The following is a 15717-nucleotide window of genomic DNA, read 5'->3' as shown; positions in this document are numbered from 1 at the left end:
CAACTGCACAAATAACATTTACATTCAGGCATTTAGCAGATGCTTTTATCCAAAGCGACTTACAGAGAAGATAAAGGAAACAACACAGTGAAGCGATTTGTCAATATGCGGCAATGTAAAAAATATAGCTTCCTCTGCACATTTGGCCCAATTTCGTAAAAGTATACTATAGCAGATTTTCTTTACGCAATTAGTCGTCTCTGAGTTCTGCAAAAATACGGAACAGGTAAAAAAGGATACAAATACAAATTTGTAAACTTGACAATCACAAATTTGACGGGCTACAGGATACAGAATAGTGAAATTTCTCTCATATAAAGTGTATACTGTAACTAGATAGTACATTTTCTAAAGAAACTGTGAATGATGCTTTCGTGGCAAACCGCGGAACTCGGCACTAGGGTGAAGACACTTTAAGTACTAATGAATCTAACCAACCCCCATGACTCTAAGATGTTCTGATACAGAGATATAGGTTTTGCTATACGGTTGCTAGGCTAATGTGTTTGGTTGCTATGGGCGTGGCTTGGCATCTGCCAACTGATGATGCTTCAAGCCACAAGTGAAACAAACCAACTCCCATGTCTCTACGATGTTCCTATGCATAGATATAGGTTTTGCTAAACGGTTGCTAGGCTAACCTGTTTGGTTGCTATGGGCGTGGCTTAGCTGTACTAATTGATGATGCTCTAAGCTATGAGTGAAACGAACCAACCCCCGTGTCTCTACGATGTTCTGATGCAGAGATATAGGTGTTGCTAAATGGTTGCTAGGCTAACCTGCTTGGTTGCTATGGGCGTGGCTTAGCATATACCAACTGATGATGCTTCAACCCACAAGTGAAACAAACCAACCCCCATCTCTCTATGATGTTCTGATAAAGAGATATAGGTGTTGTTAAACGGTTGCTAAGTTACAGTTTTTTACGATCGCTATGACAATTTTTTCAATACTTTTAACAATTTTGCTAAACTCTTAACACAGTTAGCACAACATCTGTCTGTGTAGACTATACAATTAACACATTTATTGTTGCTTTGACACAAAATGCATACAGTTAACACAAATTTAAAATGCTTGAACTTCTTTTACACACAAGCTCAACCAAGACCAAAACAATGTAATTTTACTGCCAAATTTTCATATGCTTTCACACTGTATGTCAGAACAGATAACATCATGTTCTGAACCTAACTTGTAGGCTAGAGCCAAAGTGAACAGCTGTATATATATATATTGTGAACTGAAACACAAATATGCCCCCTGTATTTTATTCCATTGCTAATGAGAAACAGCTGATCAAAGTTATGCAAATATATACATCACAGCTGAACACTGCCAGGGGTGGATAAGGCATACCAAAAGATTCTTCCCAAGGTGCCTTGCCAGAGAAGATATCAGATGTGATGTGGATGAGAACATGTGGCCAAACGCAGAAGACCGGGCCGATTAGATTACAGTTATTTTTTTATTATTCTTCGGTGGGTTTTTTTGTTTTAATATTCACATAATACAGTAAATGACAGCTATCTTGCATATTTTGTTTTCTTGCATTCTTGTTTTCTTTCTTGTTTTTCTAATGCAAATAAAGCCTTTACTGCAGCAATTCTGTCTCTGTCTCTTTTTTTCCCACATAAACCGCTCATTCTATAAAGCTACTCTGAGATTGGTCATTCAATTTTTGTATTTAATTTCAGCAGCAAAATAAACAAAATAAACCCAACTTGTAAAATAAACTGTACTGTAAAACACAACCTATGATCAATGCAATATACTCTCTATTTTATAAGGTCAGACCTGACACCTAAAACAATGCAGATTCTGTAATTCCATTTGATGTTAGTGTTTTTATGATATTGTGCTATGATTGATTAAATGTTCCTGTTGGAAGATAACATGTATTAGTGTTTTGAACTAATAATTTGATTTTGAGACATGTTTGCGGTGTTTTTGTAGATTTAGTGTATTGTGTTAGTATATTATTGTAATTTGAAAATTAGTGTTGGAGTTTAGTTTGCAATGTGTGATTTTGAGCATGAAATTAACTGTTTTGTCAATTGTGTGTTGTAGGTGTGTTGGTGCGTTAAGAGTTTAGGAAAATTGTTAGAAGTATTGGAAAACATGTCATAGCGATCGTAAAAAACTGTAAGATGTTTTGTTGCTATGGGCTTTGACACTTCAGTTGATTATATAATGTGTTTTTTTGAATGCGAACATGGTTACACCTTTGCAAAATGAGGCTGTTTTTGTGTGGGGTTTGTACAAGTTGGTGTATTGTTTTGAGAATGTGTTTATAGTTGTCAGAAAATGGTGAATTGTTTCATGAATTATGTGTTAGCGATCGAGAAAAACTGTACTTAGGACTCTTATTTTGAAATCGTCTATAGGTTGAATCTTTTTAGGTTACATTTTGGTCCCATTTCAGTGTTCACTTTCTCTGTGTTTCTCTGTTCCCTCACCTGTTCTTAGTTTAATGATATAAACCTTCTTGTTTTGTTTATGAATTTGTTGTTGTTTATTATTTTTGTATATTAAGTTGTTAAGTTGCTCTTTTCTGTTGTCATTATATTGGAATTCACCTCAGTTATCCAAGTTATGGTTTTGCTGCAACTTCACCTTGCCCTCATCCTTTCGTTTACATCATGTACAAACATATTTTGTGTTTTTTTTAACAAACTGGCTGTTAACACTGAGTCCTTTTCAGATGCAACAGTCAACAATATTTTGATAAAACCTATTTTTGTCTAATGGTCGATGTCTTTGTAACTTACAGTAAGAACAATAGTAGAATAATAGTTTAACTATTTGTAAATATCATTTCATATTTGTTTTGTTTTATTTTCATACTTATGATTGCTTTTCATTCCAACTTTTTGTTTTGTGTTTAAGTAGACACATACTGCACACAAGCAACAGCACAAATTCAGCTTTGTTCTGTGGGTTATACCAATTATTTTGTTGAGGATAAATTGAGTTTTTACAGATATTCATGCAAATTTTAGCATTGTTATGGGCCAACACTCTTGAAAATAAAAGTTCATAAAGTTTCCGTTGCAGTGATGCCCACTGGTTGCCCACTGGTTCTCTATATAACCGTATAAGTCTAAGATTCTTAAAATAACGTTTTTTTATAATCTGTAAAACCTTTGCCCATGATAAATCACATTTTGTGAAACAAAAATGTCCAGTGGATGTTAAAGGTAATCTATAGCATTGTGTAGCATCTTGCATGCAGAAAACGCTGCATGCAAATATTTCATTTTGCCTACAATGGTCTATCATGGTTTTACAGTATTATTTCAGATAAACAAAATAAAATACATTCTAATGCTTTGCTTTACAAATCAGTCTGACCCTCCCAGACCCTTCAAGTCACTCTATGGCAAAGTGATCTGAACTTGATGCAAGACTGTGTCATCTCTAGCTTCTCCAGCCTTTAAAATCATTTTGAGACACAACAGCAATACTCAATTTGCCCATTAGGTGTCGCCCTCTCCATTTCAAATATCAGAGCCATCATTGAGCTTACCGAAGCAATAATGACAGCCATGATGGAAGCCCCTGCGAAGACTAAAGGCATTTATTCATACAACTTCCTATTCCTGACACTACAATTAAATAAGAGGACTAAAAATATTATCTCCCAGTTCACAAGAAACTCACACACAGCTGAAACTGCCTTTCACAGCAGCGGGCAGTGCCCATTGTAATTACAGACTACACGTGTAGCCCAGAATAGTAGGCCAAGAGTACAGAAAGCATCATTTTCCATTATATTTCAGTCATTCAGACTTCTAATCTGTGTAAATGTCTGATTCGGGCTCAATGTTCCGGCTGAGATTTGCTGTCAGGAAGAAGAGCCCTGTTGCTGTAGCCTGTTATTACAGTCTGCCTCACCTACAGTGTCAGTAGCTAATTACAGTCATCACCAAACCCAGTGGCCAGAGGCAGCACAGACCCGCACCAGTCTATGTGTATGCGTGTATTTATATGCAATGAAAAACATGAGCAGAATTTTCAATTCGTGCGTTGCCATTGGCTCAGTGTTCGTAGCCCTAAAGAGGTGTTTGAAATGCCAAGCCTATCGTGAGTGATATATGTATTCTGGTGTTGTTTTCGAGAAGGCCACGTACACGCTGCGGTTAGATATAGTTGTCACTCCTCTTCTGTAAGCAATTTTGAGATGTTTTGCTCAGTAACTTGTACAAGTTGACTCATGAATAATATGACTGAATTCAAGTTGGGTGTGAATTTTGATTAAATAGTAATAATCGTAAATTGTAAAATTCACAACTACTTTACAATGTGGGTCATTTGAAAGAATTCGTAAGGTCTTATTTATACATTTCATCGGCATTCGACCCAGTGACATCAGGTTTAGGGGTAATTCTTCAATGTTGCTTCACTTTTATTTCATTTGTCATGTTTATTGTATTAGCTTATCATAAAGAGAACAACGCAACTGTTAATCACGTTTATTTACTATTAGTATGTTCATTTGTTACATTTAATAAATGATTTAATACATTTAAAAAAAACTGAAACTGTGATCTGTCTTTATTTTGGCTTTACGTTGCATGTGATTTACTCATACAGCGATAGCTGGCATTTAAAGGAATAGTTCACCTTCAAAATGAAAATTCTGTCATTGTTTACACGCCTCCTTGTCATTTCAAACCTGAATGACTTTCTTCCTTCCGCACAACACAAAAGAAGATATTTTGAAAAATGTTGGTAACAGAAAACCATTGGTGCCCATTAAAGGCGGGGTGTCCGATTTCCGAAGTACGTTTGTTTAGACAAAGTCGGGCCGAGTACCAAAACAACCTTGTAGCCAATCGGCAGTAAGGTGTACAGTGCACAGGACGGACATTAGCCGAGCCGAGCGCTGACGAACGCGAAACATGGGGGTAGGGGTGTGTCTGTTTTGGTGATTTGAACATCAGCAACGGCTAAGAGAAATCGGACACCCCGCCTTTAACATTGGTTTTGTGTCCATACAACAGAAGTCAATGGGGACCAACGGTTTTTGTTTACTGACATTTTTCAAAATATCTTCTTTTGCGTTTTGCAGAAGAAAGAAATGACACAGGTTTAAAATGAAAACAGGGTGAGTAAATAATGAAAGAATTTTCATTTTGAAGGTGAACTACTCATTTAACAAAAATGTTGCTAAAAATACACACCTGCTTTTGGTAAAATAGGCAGACTAAACTAAACCTAAACCCATAGAGTGTCCCATTTGTCATCTTATGATTCCAAACTCACAAGCACCCCTTTTTGTTGCGAAGGCAGCATTTCGCAAAGGTCACATGCACGTTTCTCATTGACATCTGCAAAAGAGCCGGGGTGGTAGGAATGCTTCCTGTATTCCATACACACAGAGAACGTTAAATTCCCCTTTTTATAAATGTGGTTGTCACTCCCAAAACTTTGCAGTGTGTACACAGCTGAAAGGAGTGATAGATGAGGAGATACACAGTGACAAGAGATATTCCACAGGCACTTTTGCCAGTCAACAGCCCATAGAACAAGACAATTATGCATGAGGGGATTATATACGTGAGGATTTATGTACTTATTATAGCTGTCAGACATCTAATAGTGTTGATATTGGGTTTCATTAGCCGTTCAGCTTGGGCAAAGCAGACTAGCTAAGCTTGTAATATTTGAGATAGGAAGGATGCAATTACAGCTGGACCGAGACAACGTGAGGAAAATTCAATTCCAGATGCTGACTGATGTGACCGGTGAATAAGGCCACATACACAGGCGGAATATAACCACCACTCATACACCAGAGAAAGGACAGAATATTATACACAAACACATATACAAATCCCTTAAATTTCACATACGCTGTTATTACAGTAAATTCAGTTAATCTCATTCACATACAGTACGTGCACTATTTTAGTCTGTGAGATGATGCATTGGCTACTTTTGGAAATGTTTTTCTTAGTATGAGGAAACAGGCCAAGTTTCGACTGAAAATAAAAGTCACTAAAAATGAAACTTACTGTGATTTTCATACAAATTTGCGTCTATAGCCAAATTGCAACCTCACTGTGATATTCAGTACAACAATACTTCTTAAATGTCAGATTAAGGCACAGTTTGCCTAAAAAGAACATTTTGGTAACACTTTACAAAAAGGTGCTATTTGTTAGCAATTAGTTTATGCATTAGCTAACATAAACTAACAAGGAACAATACTTCTAAAGCATTTATTCATATTAATTCATGTTAATTTTAGCATTTACTAATACATTATTAAAATCAAATACTGTCACTGTTAACATTAGCTAATGCACCATGAACTCAAATGAATAACTGTATTGACATGAACTAACATTGACAAGGATTAATAAATGATGACAAATTAAATTGTTCATTGTTAGCTAATGTTGGCTAATGCATTTACTAATGTTAACTAATAGCACCTTATTGTAAAGTGTTACCAACATTTTTGTCAGCATTTATTCACCCTCACGTCATTCAAAACCTGTATGACCTTCTTTATTCTGTGGAACACAAAAGACGATATTTTGAGAAATGTTTCAGCGGTCCATGCAATGGAAGTCAATGGGGGCCAATAAAATAAAATAGGTTTGTTTGCTTACCAAAGTTCTTCAAAATATCTTCTTTTGTCTTCTGCAGAAATTCTGAGTCATTTTTGGGTGAACTATCCCTTTAACAGTACTAAATGCAGGAACCAAAGTGTCCATAAGGCCGGAATGTTATCAACATACTTCTTCACAGTGACTGTTACATGAATATTTGAACCTGGTCAAGCATTTAACCAGGGTGAGATTTAGGGGGCTAGGGGGGCACTGCCCCCCAGATTTTCCTAGGGCCCCTCCAAAAATGTCCAGTTGACAATTAAAAAAATGAAACTATACATACATATTTTGTGCATTACCTTTTAAATAATGATCTGTCAAATTAATCACAGAAAATGTTCAAAATTATGCATGCAATGAACTACATTATTCAAAAAGTCCAGCCAGCACTATTATCCTACCAGGCATGCGCACATCAATGTTAAGTCATTTTTTTGCGCTATAAAATCATCCTACCTGTATATTTTATACTGCTATGGGAATCTGATAGTGTATTTTCGTTGTTAAATCATTCAACATATTTATTTAATACTCGTAGTACAATTTGATAGGGTTTTGCGCTGTAAATGAATCCTACATGTTTCTTTTATGCTGGTAGGATAATCTGACAGGATATTTTGCATATCACAGAATTATCACAGAAATTAGACACACCACACTCGCAACACACATCACATCAAACACATGCTGCAGATCTCCGCTATATTACCTGCCGTCGTATTGCGTGAGACCGCGGTGAGAGGAAAAGACCAGAGAAGAATCAATAGAACAAGCGTGAAGGCCATTCTTCCACCTGCAGAACGAGAGAGAGAGAGAGATGAAGGTTCGGAATTATTGTTAGAGACCGGGCCGAGTGTGAAAACAGAGTGTGGAGAGCGATTGTTTAAAGGGTGCAAGAGAGTTTTCTGATGGATGAGAAGAGAGAGGAGGTGGGAGGGGCGGAGGCACGGGCCGAGAGATCAGAATCAGCACTCGCGGCCGGACGGCCCTTCTGAAATCTCTGAACAGCTGATCTCCTCTTCTAGATTCACAGTTAGTCTACCACAACCGACCAAATGAGTCACTCGCGGCAGGGTGCCTTTCCTTACTCAGCCCACAGATCCGCTTAATATCTGCATCAAGGTGCGAGCGCTGCCCGGTCGGCCCCCATCAATATTCTCTTTCCACCTAACTGCTTTCTGACTCAGACACTCCTGCGAGCAGCGGTCGCGTGTGGATGGGGGTGGACGTGATGAATGATAGCCGCTGTTTCGGTCAGTGGCTGTTAAGCATTTGTTGGTGGCGGTTTTGACAACATTACTTCTGGTCAATCTCTATGGGGTTTTTAATAGCCCATGCCAATGTGGTAAGAGGGTGAAGGGGCCGGTTAAATGCTGGTGCGTGTGGAAAGGAGAGCGTAGCAATTGATATGCACGATATAAATCATATACAGCAGATTTATCAAATCAAGGCATTTCAAAAGCTGCAATTAAAAAGGAACCAAAATCAGTTATTGAGCAAGAAAAAAGGTGTAAGAACAACATAGATGATGCTGAGGAGTGTGGTAGACTGCTGATAGAAAATCAAACCAATGGGGCTCGGAAATCATGTTTATGGATGGCATAAAGTTTTAGCAACTACTACTTTTCATTACACTGTTGCCATGAGGTGCGTTCAATTGAATGCAGCGCAGATTGATTGACGTATGACATCAAAGTATTGCGAGAACATCTCGATTGCTTTCGCAATACTTTCATGCCATAAGCCAAATGGTCTGAGCGGCGCATGTCAAACGCGCCCATAATTTCAACAACAGCTAAAACTGTAAAACCGAGGATAACACGGATATGACGGCATTGACAGACAGGGCATTGAAGAGTTGCGTGTTGCAGTCAAGACCACCTAAATCGAGACCAAGGCAGGGCCAAGACCAAGACCAGACACTCTTCAAATTCATCTGAAAGATCCACATAACCTCAACTCTAAAAATTCATAATCAAATAAAAATGTAATTGCAGGCGAATTTTATGTCTAGTGATTTTCCTTTAGTTTCTTTGAGCAAACAAATACTAAAGAGATAATACTGGAGCTATTTTCAACACACAAATAGAGCAAAAATGTTAGTCACCTAATATTAACCTCTTGTTAATGTTCATATAAAATCTACAAAAATTTACAAGTTGAGCTCTTGTGATAATCCTAAATTATATCAGATATTAAGTACTTTTTGCACTGACCTCTTGAATTTTGTAGTCACTTGTATTAAAGGGATAGTTCACCCAGAAATTAAAATTCTGTCATCATTTACTCACCCTTGGGTTGTTCCAAACCTGTATCAATTCCTTTGTTCTGCTAAACACAAAGGAAGATATTTGGAAGAATGTCAGTAACCAAACAGATCTCATCTCCCCTTTACTGCCATAGTAGTGAAAATACAGTAAATACTATGGGAGTCAATGAGGGGTGAGATCTGTTTGGTTACAGACATTCTTCCAAATATCTTCCTTTGTGTTTTGCAGAACAAAGACATTTTTACAGGTTTGGAACGATCCGAAGGTGAGTAAATGATGAAAGAATTTTCATTTTTGGGTGAACTATCCCTTTAAATTTGTTGGCATTTTTTGACATATTATCCTATTCATTTCTCACTATCAAAACACTATCAAAAAAAACATTGTGTTTGATGCAGAAAGTTTTACATCCAATCGCATTAACGATGTTAACAAATAAATCAGACGATGCATCGGCAGTTAAGAAAAATCCCTGTAGTTGTGGTCTTGACCAGTCTTGAAATAAATCTGAGTCCTCTTAGTCCGAGACCAAGACAAGACTGAGTCCAAATGTATTTGAGACCAATACCAAGACCAAGACTGGTTTCGAGTACTAGGTGTTACACTGGTTAAAACTGCAAATTTGTCAGGAATCAAGGTTTTTCACAGACGTGTGGTGTGCAAGGGATCATTGGAAGTGTAGTTCATGGTACCAAAAGTCCGGGGATCGTGAAGGAGTGAATTCGGGGAAGGGCGCTGGTGCAGGGGACGTGGTCGGTGTAGGCACGGAGTCATTTACAATTGTTGGAAACATTTGGAATAATGTAAGTACACACGTGAACAGGGTATTTAACTATGTTGTTTTTGGATATTTAGTCCTAAAATCTTATGATATTATGGCTTTAAGGAAAGAAAACACATTTACCTGAAACAAGATTTGTGTGTTTTAAAGCAATGCATATGCCGTAAACAAAACACTAGTGTCCAAGTATCTGGTAGCCAAACCCGTGGAACATGACATACATCTGTGGCCAATCTGCTCAGACACCTGTGTGAACTTCAGGGAATACATCCACAAAAAAAGCCTTTTTTTACTCGCATATTTGTGGGGAACAGCACAGCTCATTGTGTCCTTGGCTTGCCGGATCAAAACAACACAAACATCTTTTTTTTCTCTGTGAAACTGCACCTGCCACGAAAACACATTTTGATCAAATAAACCATATGCACGATGTTGCACGTCCAAGACAACGCTACTGACAAACCGCCGAGAAATATTGTACATACCCCGAAACGCTCATTTTTATTCGGTTAGCGTTAAATTTGGACCCTGTTGAAGGGTGGAACGACACTGAAAGAAAGATGCAATAGCAGGACATGTTCATATGCTACTATAATGAGCGAGGAATAGCAGAGGAGAGAGAGAGGCTTCAAAGAGCCGCGGATTAACAGAGAGCGAAATCTAGGACGTACATCGCCGGCTTCACGCGAAGAACCGGGACCTACACAAACACGTTCGCAAAATCTGATTATGGCAACAATCACTCAGGACTAATATACATCAATTAATTTCACTGGAATGATACGCTAATTTGAAGCACAGGTAGCCAGGCGGGAAGACTCGACTCGACATCCAGTGCCGTAGTAACAATGGAAGCAATTTCTGGAGATTATTCATGGCTTCTAACCGGTCTCAAAGGAGTATGAATGAGTACATGAGCCATAACACATTTCATCCCACACTATAAAAGCAGACGAGGCTTTCCTTCACGGGAGCAGAGCGAGCTCTTGGGGAGGTCTTAACATGAAAGACAGGTTAGGATTAACTTTAGCCGGAGAGCGTTGTCATGAATGCAGTGAACATACGGAGGGCGGACAGGCTTGATAAAAAAGGCCGAACAGGAGAAAGAAGCGTTTTGTTTCTGCGTTGCTACTGCCTACGTGGGCCACTGCTTTCTGAGGGGTCATTCACGCAGGGTTATGCCAGAGCGGTTTTTCATGTCGGTTCGTGTAAACAATGATGTAAGATTTCGCTCCACGGGCGCTGTGTTTCAAGACACGTTTAAGATAAAAACAGTTTTGTACATTTTGTGCGAATCAGGGTTGAAACAACAGACCAATCAGAGGAATCTGGGGGCGGGACATGCATTTTAAGTGTTTACAACGGCACGTTTATGAGAGTTAATGTGCCTGTAAATGCACCTTCTGTTAAACTCCGTCTAGACGTTTTTAATGCTAGAATGCATCCAAAAATGCCCCCAAGGCAACGTCCTAGATGAAATGGAACCTCATAATTGACTGTTTTGGAACAACTCAGCTCAGAGGGTCCAGCAGAGTTTGATATTACTGTGGCATGGTGCTGAGCTGATAATGTGATCTAGTTAGCATAAAATACACACAGCACACACAATAGTGAGTAAAATAATCAAATTAAGTACATTGTGAAACCCAATAAGTTCAGGAAAGCAATTGCCTTAAAGGGATGGTACTCCCAAAAATTCTGTCATCACTTACTCACGCTCAGGTTGTTCGTTGTTCTACTGGACACAAAGAAAGATATTTGGAGGAATGTTTGTAACCAAACAGATCTGGGGCACTAGAGTTCCATTGTAGAGAAAAACTACTAGTTAATGGTGTTTAGTTTCCCACATTCTTTAACATAACTTTTTTTTTTACTAAGATTTGTATACAGTTTTGGAACAACTTGAGCGTGAGTAAATGATGACAGAATTTTCATTTTTTGGTGAACTATCCCTTTAAATCATTAGTGTTATAAAAATAATAGAAGCATTTTGCACATGCCTTACGAAACAAGCATCTAGTCCAGCTGCATTATTTATGCTGCAATGCTTGCTGGGTAAGTGTATTAAATTAAGTGTAATAAACCAACAATCAGTGAATAAGGCCACTTCATGACATTCTGGTTTGTTTCCTTTGCCAAACTAACATGTTTTACAAACACAAGGCTAGACGAAAACCTATCATTAGCTTAATGAAGAATCAAGTGCCCAACTAAGAGAAACACTAAACAGCATAATAGTGACTTAAAGCTGTGGGTGGCACCGGCACACCTGTGTCTGATTTTATGTATTAGTCATTTATTTAGATATGAAAGGTTTAACTGCATATTGCCAATAGGACACTTAAATATTTAATTATTAGAAATTAGAAATAAGCAAGGAAACATATACTAGTTAAGAATTACTTTGAACTATTATTTTGTTGCCAAGCATCGACATGAGGTACTTGATGAAATGAGCTGCTGTAACTTGAATCATTTAAAATAACATCAATTCTTCTAACTTATTCAGATCCAGTTCTTAATATATTCAGTTGAGTGCACAAAATATTTGTATTAAGGAAACTTAATACAATACTTAATACTTAATACTTAACTTAATTTAACTTTGTTAAATGTTAATAATAAGGTAAATTTTACTATTACAGTAGCCTTTGTTTTTCCAGTGTTATGTTAAGTGTTTTATTGGTAGTTTTTTAAAAAGAATGAAACAGATGTACTTCATTTAAAATAATATTTTGTCAGAACTCATCTTTTCCTTGCAATGCATTCTGGGAGTGGTTTATGTTTAGTTCATTTTATAGCGCTTTTCACAATTTTGAATTGTTGAAAAGCAGCTATAACACATTGTATTATAGATATTGTAATATTTATAGCTGCATTTCCATGTAATGTATTTTCCTGTTTTTTATTTTTATAATGATTATAATAGATATAGATGTAGTACATAGAAAGAGTAATAATATAATAATGCATAGTATAGAATAGAATAGAAATAAAATGCATTGTATTACAGAATACATGACATTATTTCAAATATTCCACATCATATACATTACGGATACTATCTTTATCAATAACTGTATGTGAGATTTTAATCTGACTGTTATTTTCATTTAATGTATTTGTTGTTTTAACTTAAAAAAATGACGTTACCCGGCTGCCTTAAATTTTTTAGTTAATTCAACTTAAAAATATTAGTTAAAATAACAATTTTGCATCAAATTCATGTAATAACTCATATCTTTACGTCGAATTAACAAAATTTTTAGACAGCCGGGTTACTTAATTTTTTTAAGTTGAAACAACAAATCATTTTTTAAGTGTATAATATTAAGTGTTTTAAATTGTATTTAAGATGTACATTAGTCACAGTAACTGTAAAAAAAATCGTCTGTGGGATTGTAAACAGACTGTTTCACGGCACGAGTAAGCAGGTATATGTGTCTTTAAATATGATCACATGGCGAATGCTAAACAGGCATATCCATAGACGATGTTGACAATTTATGCATGATGGATAAAGGCAATTCCACAATATACCTGTCTATAATATCTGAACGTTTTCACAAAAATGTATTAATTTATTGCACAACTAGCATCATCACACGTATTGTAAAAATATAGACTGTCTTTCATTGGCTGGACAAACAGACAGTCTTTATCCATGCTGGTCTGGATGCTGCGATGTTTAAACTTTTCAGGGGTTTCGATCTACAAATCGCTCACGTGTAGTCTCCACATATTGAGCCGAAATAGTAGTAACATGGAAAAAAACTACACATTTAAAGTGCTGTCTTGTAGACAGCTCACCAGGCTTTGGGACAGAGCTTCTGTCAGAGAGAGAGGCTGATGCAGGCAACTGTGCCTGTGGAGAAGAGCGTTTGAGTTGTGACTGCCGCTTTGTTATGTGAAAATGAGGCTAATGAAAAGTGTTTGCTGCAGTGCTGGGCGAACGCACACGCACACACACACACGCACACACGCACACACACACACACACACAATCCCACCATGGCATGGAGACAAGGCCTCCACCTGAGGCGCAAAACTGACCGCTCGGTAGCACTCTCCCCTCTTTAACATATTGTCTCCCTCTCATTTTTATCCAGGCCATTGTTTTTTTACAGCATCCTCGTAAAATCACCACTATTTTCTCTTTCCTCGCTCTTCTTTTATCTCTCCACAGTGTAATTACTCTCATTCTCTTCTCCTCCATCTTTCTAACTGGCTTGTCTGATGAAAACAGCAAATCTTTCACTCAACCCGCTTCTCACATCATCTTCTCACTATACGCAGTCTGAATGCTATACGCCACGCTAAGATCGCCTCTATAAAACACGGCTCACTGACTGCTGCAGATATCAGCGTGAGGCATTCACGGTTCCCTGTACTGATAACCAGATCTTACATTTTTATCTGAATTGAGTTTTGTTGATGCCATCTTTATTGTGCTTCGAACTGATTCCTGCTGGAAAAACAATGGTTTGCTGGTCCTGTTGGTCTACATGTCTGGTCAAGTAATGTCTTACATGTCTTGTAACCAAATGACCAAGACTGTGGTGTCAAAATTATATTAAAGTATTAATACTAATCTGAATATTCGTGGGTGGGTGTTGATGGTGCCGCTTCAAGTCTATGGTGGTCGTGGTTTTGACGGACACTTACACACACACATGCAAATTCATTCAGATGCATTTGGATGACAGGTGGCAGTCTCTATACGAATGCAGAAGGAAAAGCGCAGCTCTTTTTGACTGAAACCAAAGCTGAAAACTGCCTAATTCTGTTGCCAGGCAACCATTCACGTACCCTCTTTCGCTCACTCTTTGACTGCTGTCAGACTTTCTTGATGTTTTAACCCCTGGTGACACACCGTCTACCCCTCGCCTCTGCAAACCAACTATCTCATCTGCCTGCAGGGGTGAGGAGAGAGCGCCATGCTTGTGCCGCAGCGTATCATCAGCATCTTATCTAGCCTAAATGTGTGGATAGACAGTTCACGCCTTGGCAGCTAATATTGCACACCATAGAAACAACATAAGCAAATGTAAAAGTGAATTACCACAAACTGACAATCTTACAGTGGGCGGGGCTTAAAACGTGTTTTGTCTAATTAGCGCAGCTTGCTAATGTTTTCATGTGCTCACGCTTTAAACAAATCGAAGTATTCTATTTTATAGCGTAATTTACCATAGCACACCAGCTCACACCATAGCAACCACATAGCAACAAACCAAAAGTCTTTATAATACCCTGGTAACCACTCACAAGTTAGCATTGTTGCAATGAGGTCAAACATCAAGCATGTTTTTTGTAGACAATTACATTTAGTCTAAAGGCCTGCTCACACCAAGAATGACACCTGTAAAGATTAAATGATAACAATATTACTATACACGTCTATTCTCTTATGTTTAGAACGATTTTTAAAACTTTATAGTTATCTTAGATTGTTCTTGGTGTGAACAGGCCTTAAAGTGCCCATGAAATCAAAATGAAAGTTTTTTAGTGTGAATATGGTAGACTTAAAGGAACAGTTCACCCAAAAATGACAATTCTGTCTTCATTTACTCACCCTCAAGTTGTTTCCTATCATAGTAGGAAAAATTATATTATAAATGTATTAGTTCTGTTGAACACAAAAGGAGATATTTTTAAGAATGTAGGAAAGCAAACAGTTCTGGGGCACTTTTGACTACCATTGTCATTTTTCCTACTATGGTTGTCAACGGTGGCCAAAAACTATTTGGTTACAAGCATTCTTCCAAATATCTTTCTCTGTGTTCATCAGAACAAATAAATGTATGATGTGGAACAGCTCGAGGGTGAGTAAATGAAGACAGAATTTTTATTTTGGGGTAAACTGTCCCTTTAAGGATATCTAAAAACTATTTTCGTGCATTCTCTTGTACTTGTGTTTTTGAGTATTGGAACCGGACTTTGACGGACGATGATGACGTAAAGCATTTCTCCTGTTTTCAACCTTCACTTCAGTTCAGTGGTTGTTAAAGGTTCTTAGTACCTTTGTTCAGGTGCCAATTAT

General features: G+C 37.6%; 1 protein-coding gene across 1 annotated transcript in view; it reads right to left on the bottom strand.

The window, feature by feature from the left end:
• Window positions 1-15717, bottom strand: part of gabbr1b (gamma-aminobutyric acid (GABA) B receptor, 1b) — a 122129-nt gene that overhangs the window by 86269 nt on the left and 20143 nt on the right. Inside the window, exon 2 of the mRNA XM_057354098.1 lies at window positions 7333-7416. Coding sequence (XP_057210081.1) covers window positions 7333-7416 — 84 coding nt within the window. The remainder of the gene's footprint in view (window positions 1-7332; window positions 7417-15717) is intronic.

The sequence above is a fragment of the Triplophysa rosa genome, linkage group LG16, assembly GCF_024868665.1.
Source record: "Triplophysa rosa linkage group LG16, Trosa_1v2, whole genome shotgun sequence".
Classification (NCBI taxonomy): domain Eukaryota; kingdom Metazoa; phylum Chordata; class Actinopteri; order Cypriniformes; family Nemacheilidae; genus Triplophysa; species Triplophysa rosa.
Note: the sequence above shows the minus strand (reverse complement) of the source record. Positions and strands in the feature narration are given on the sequence as shown.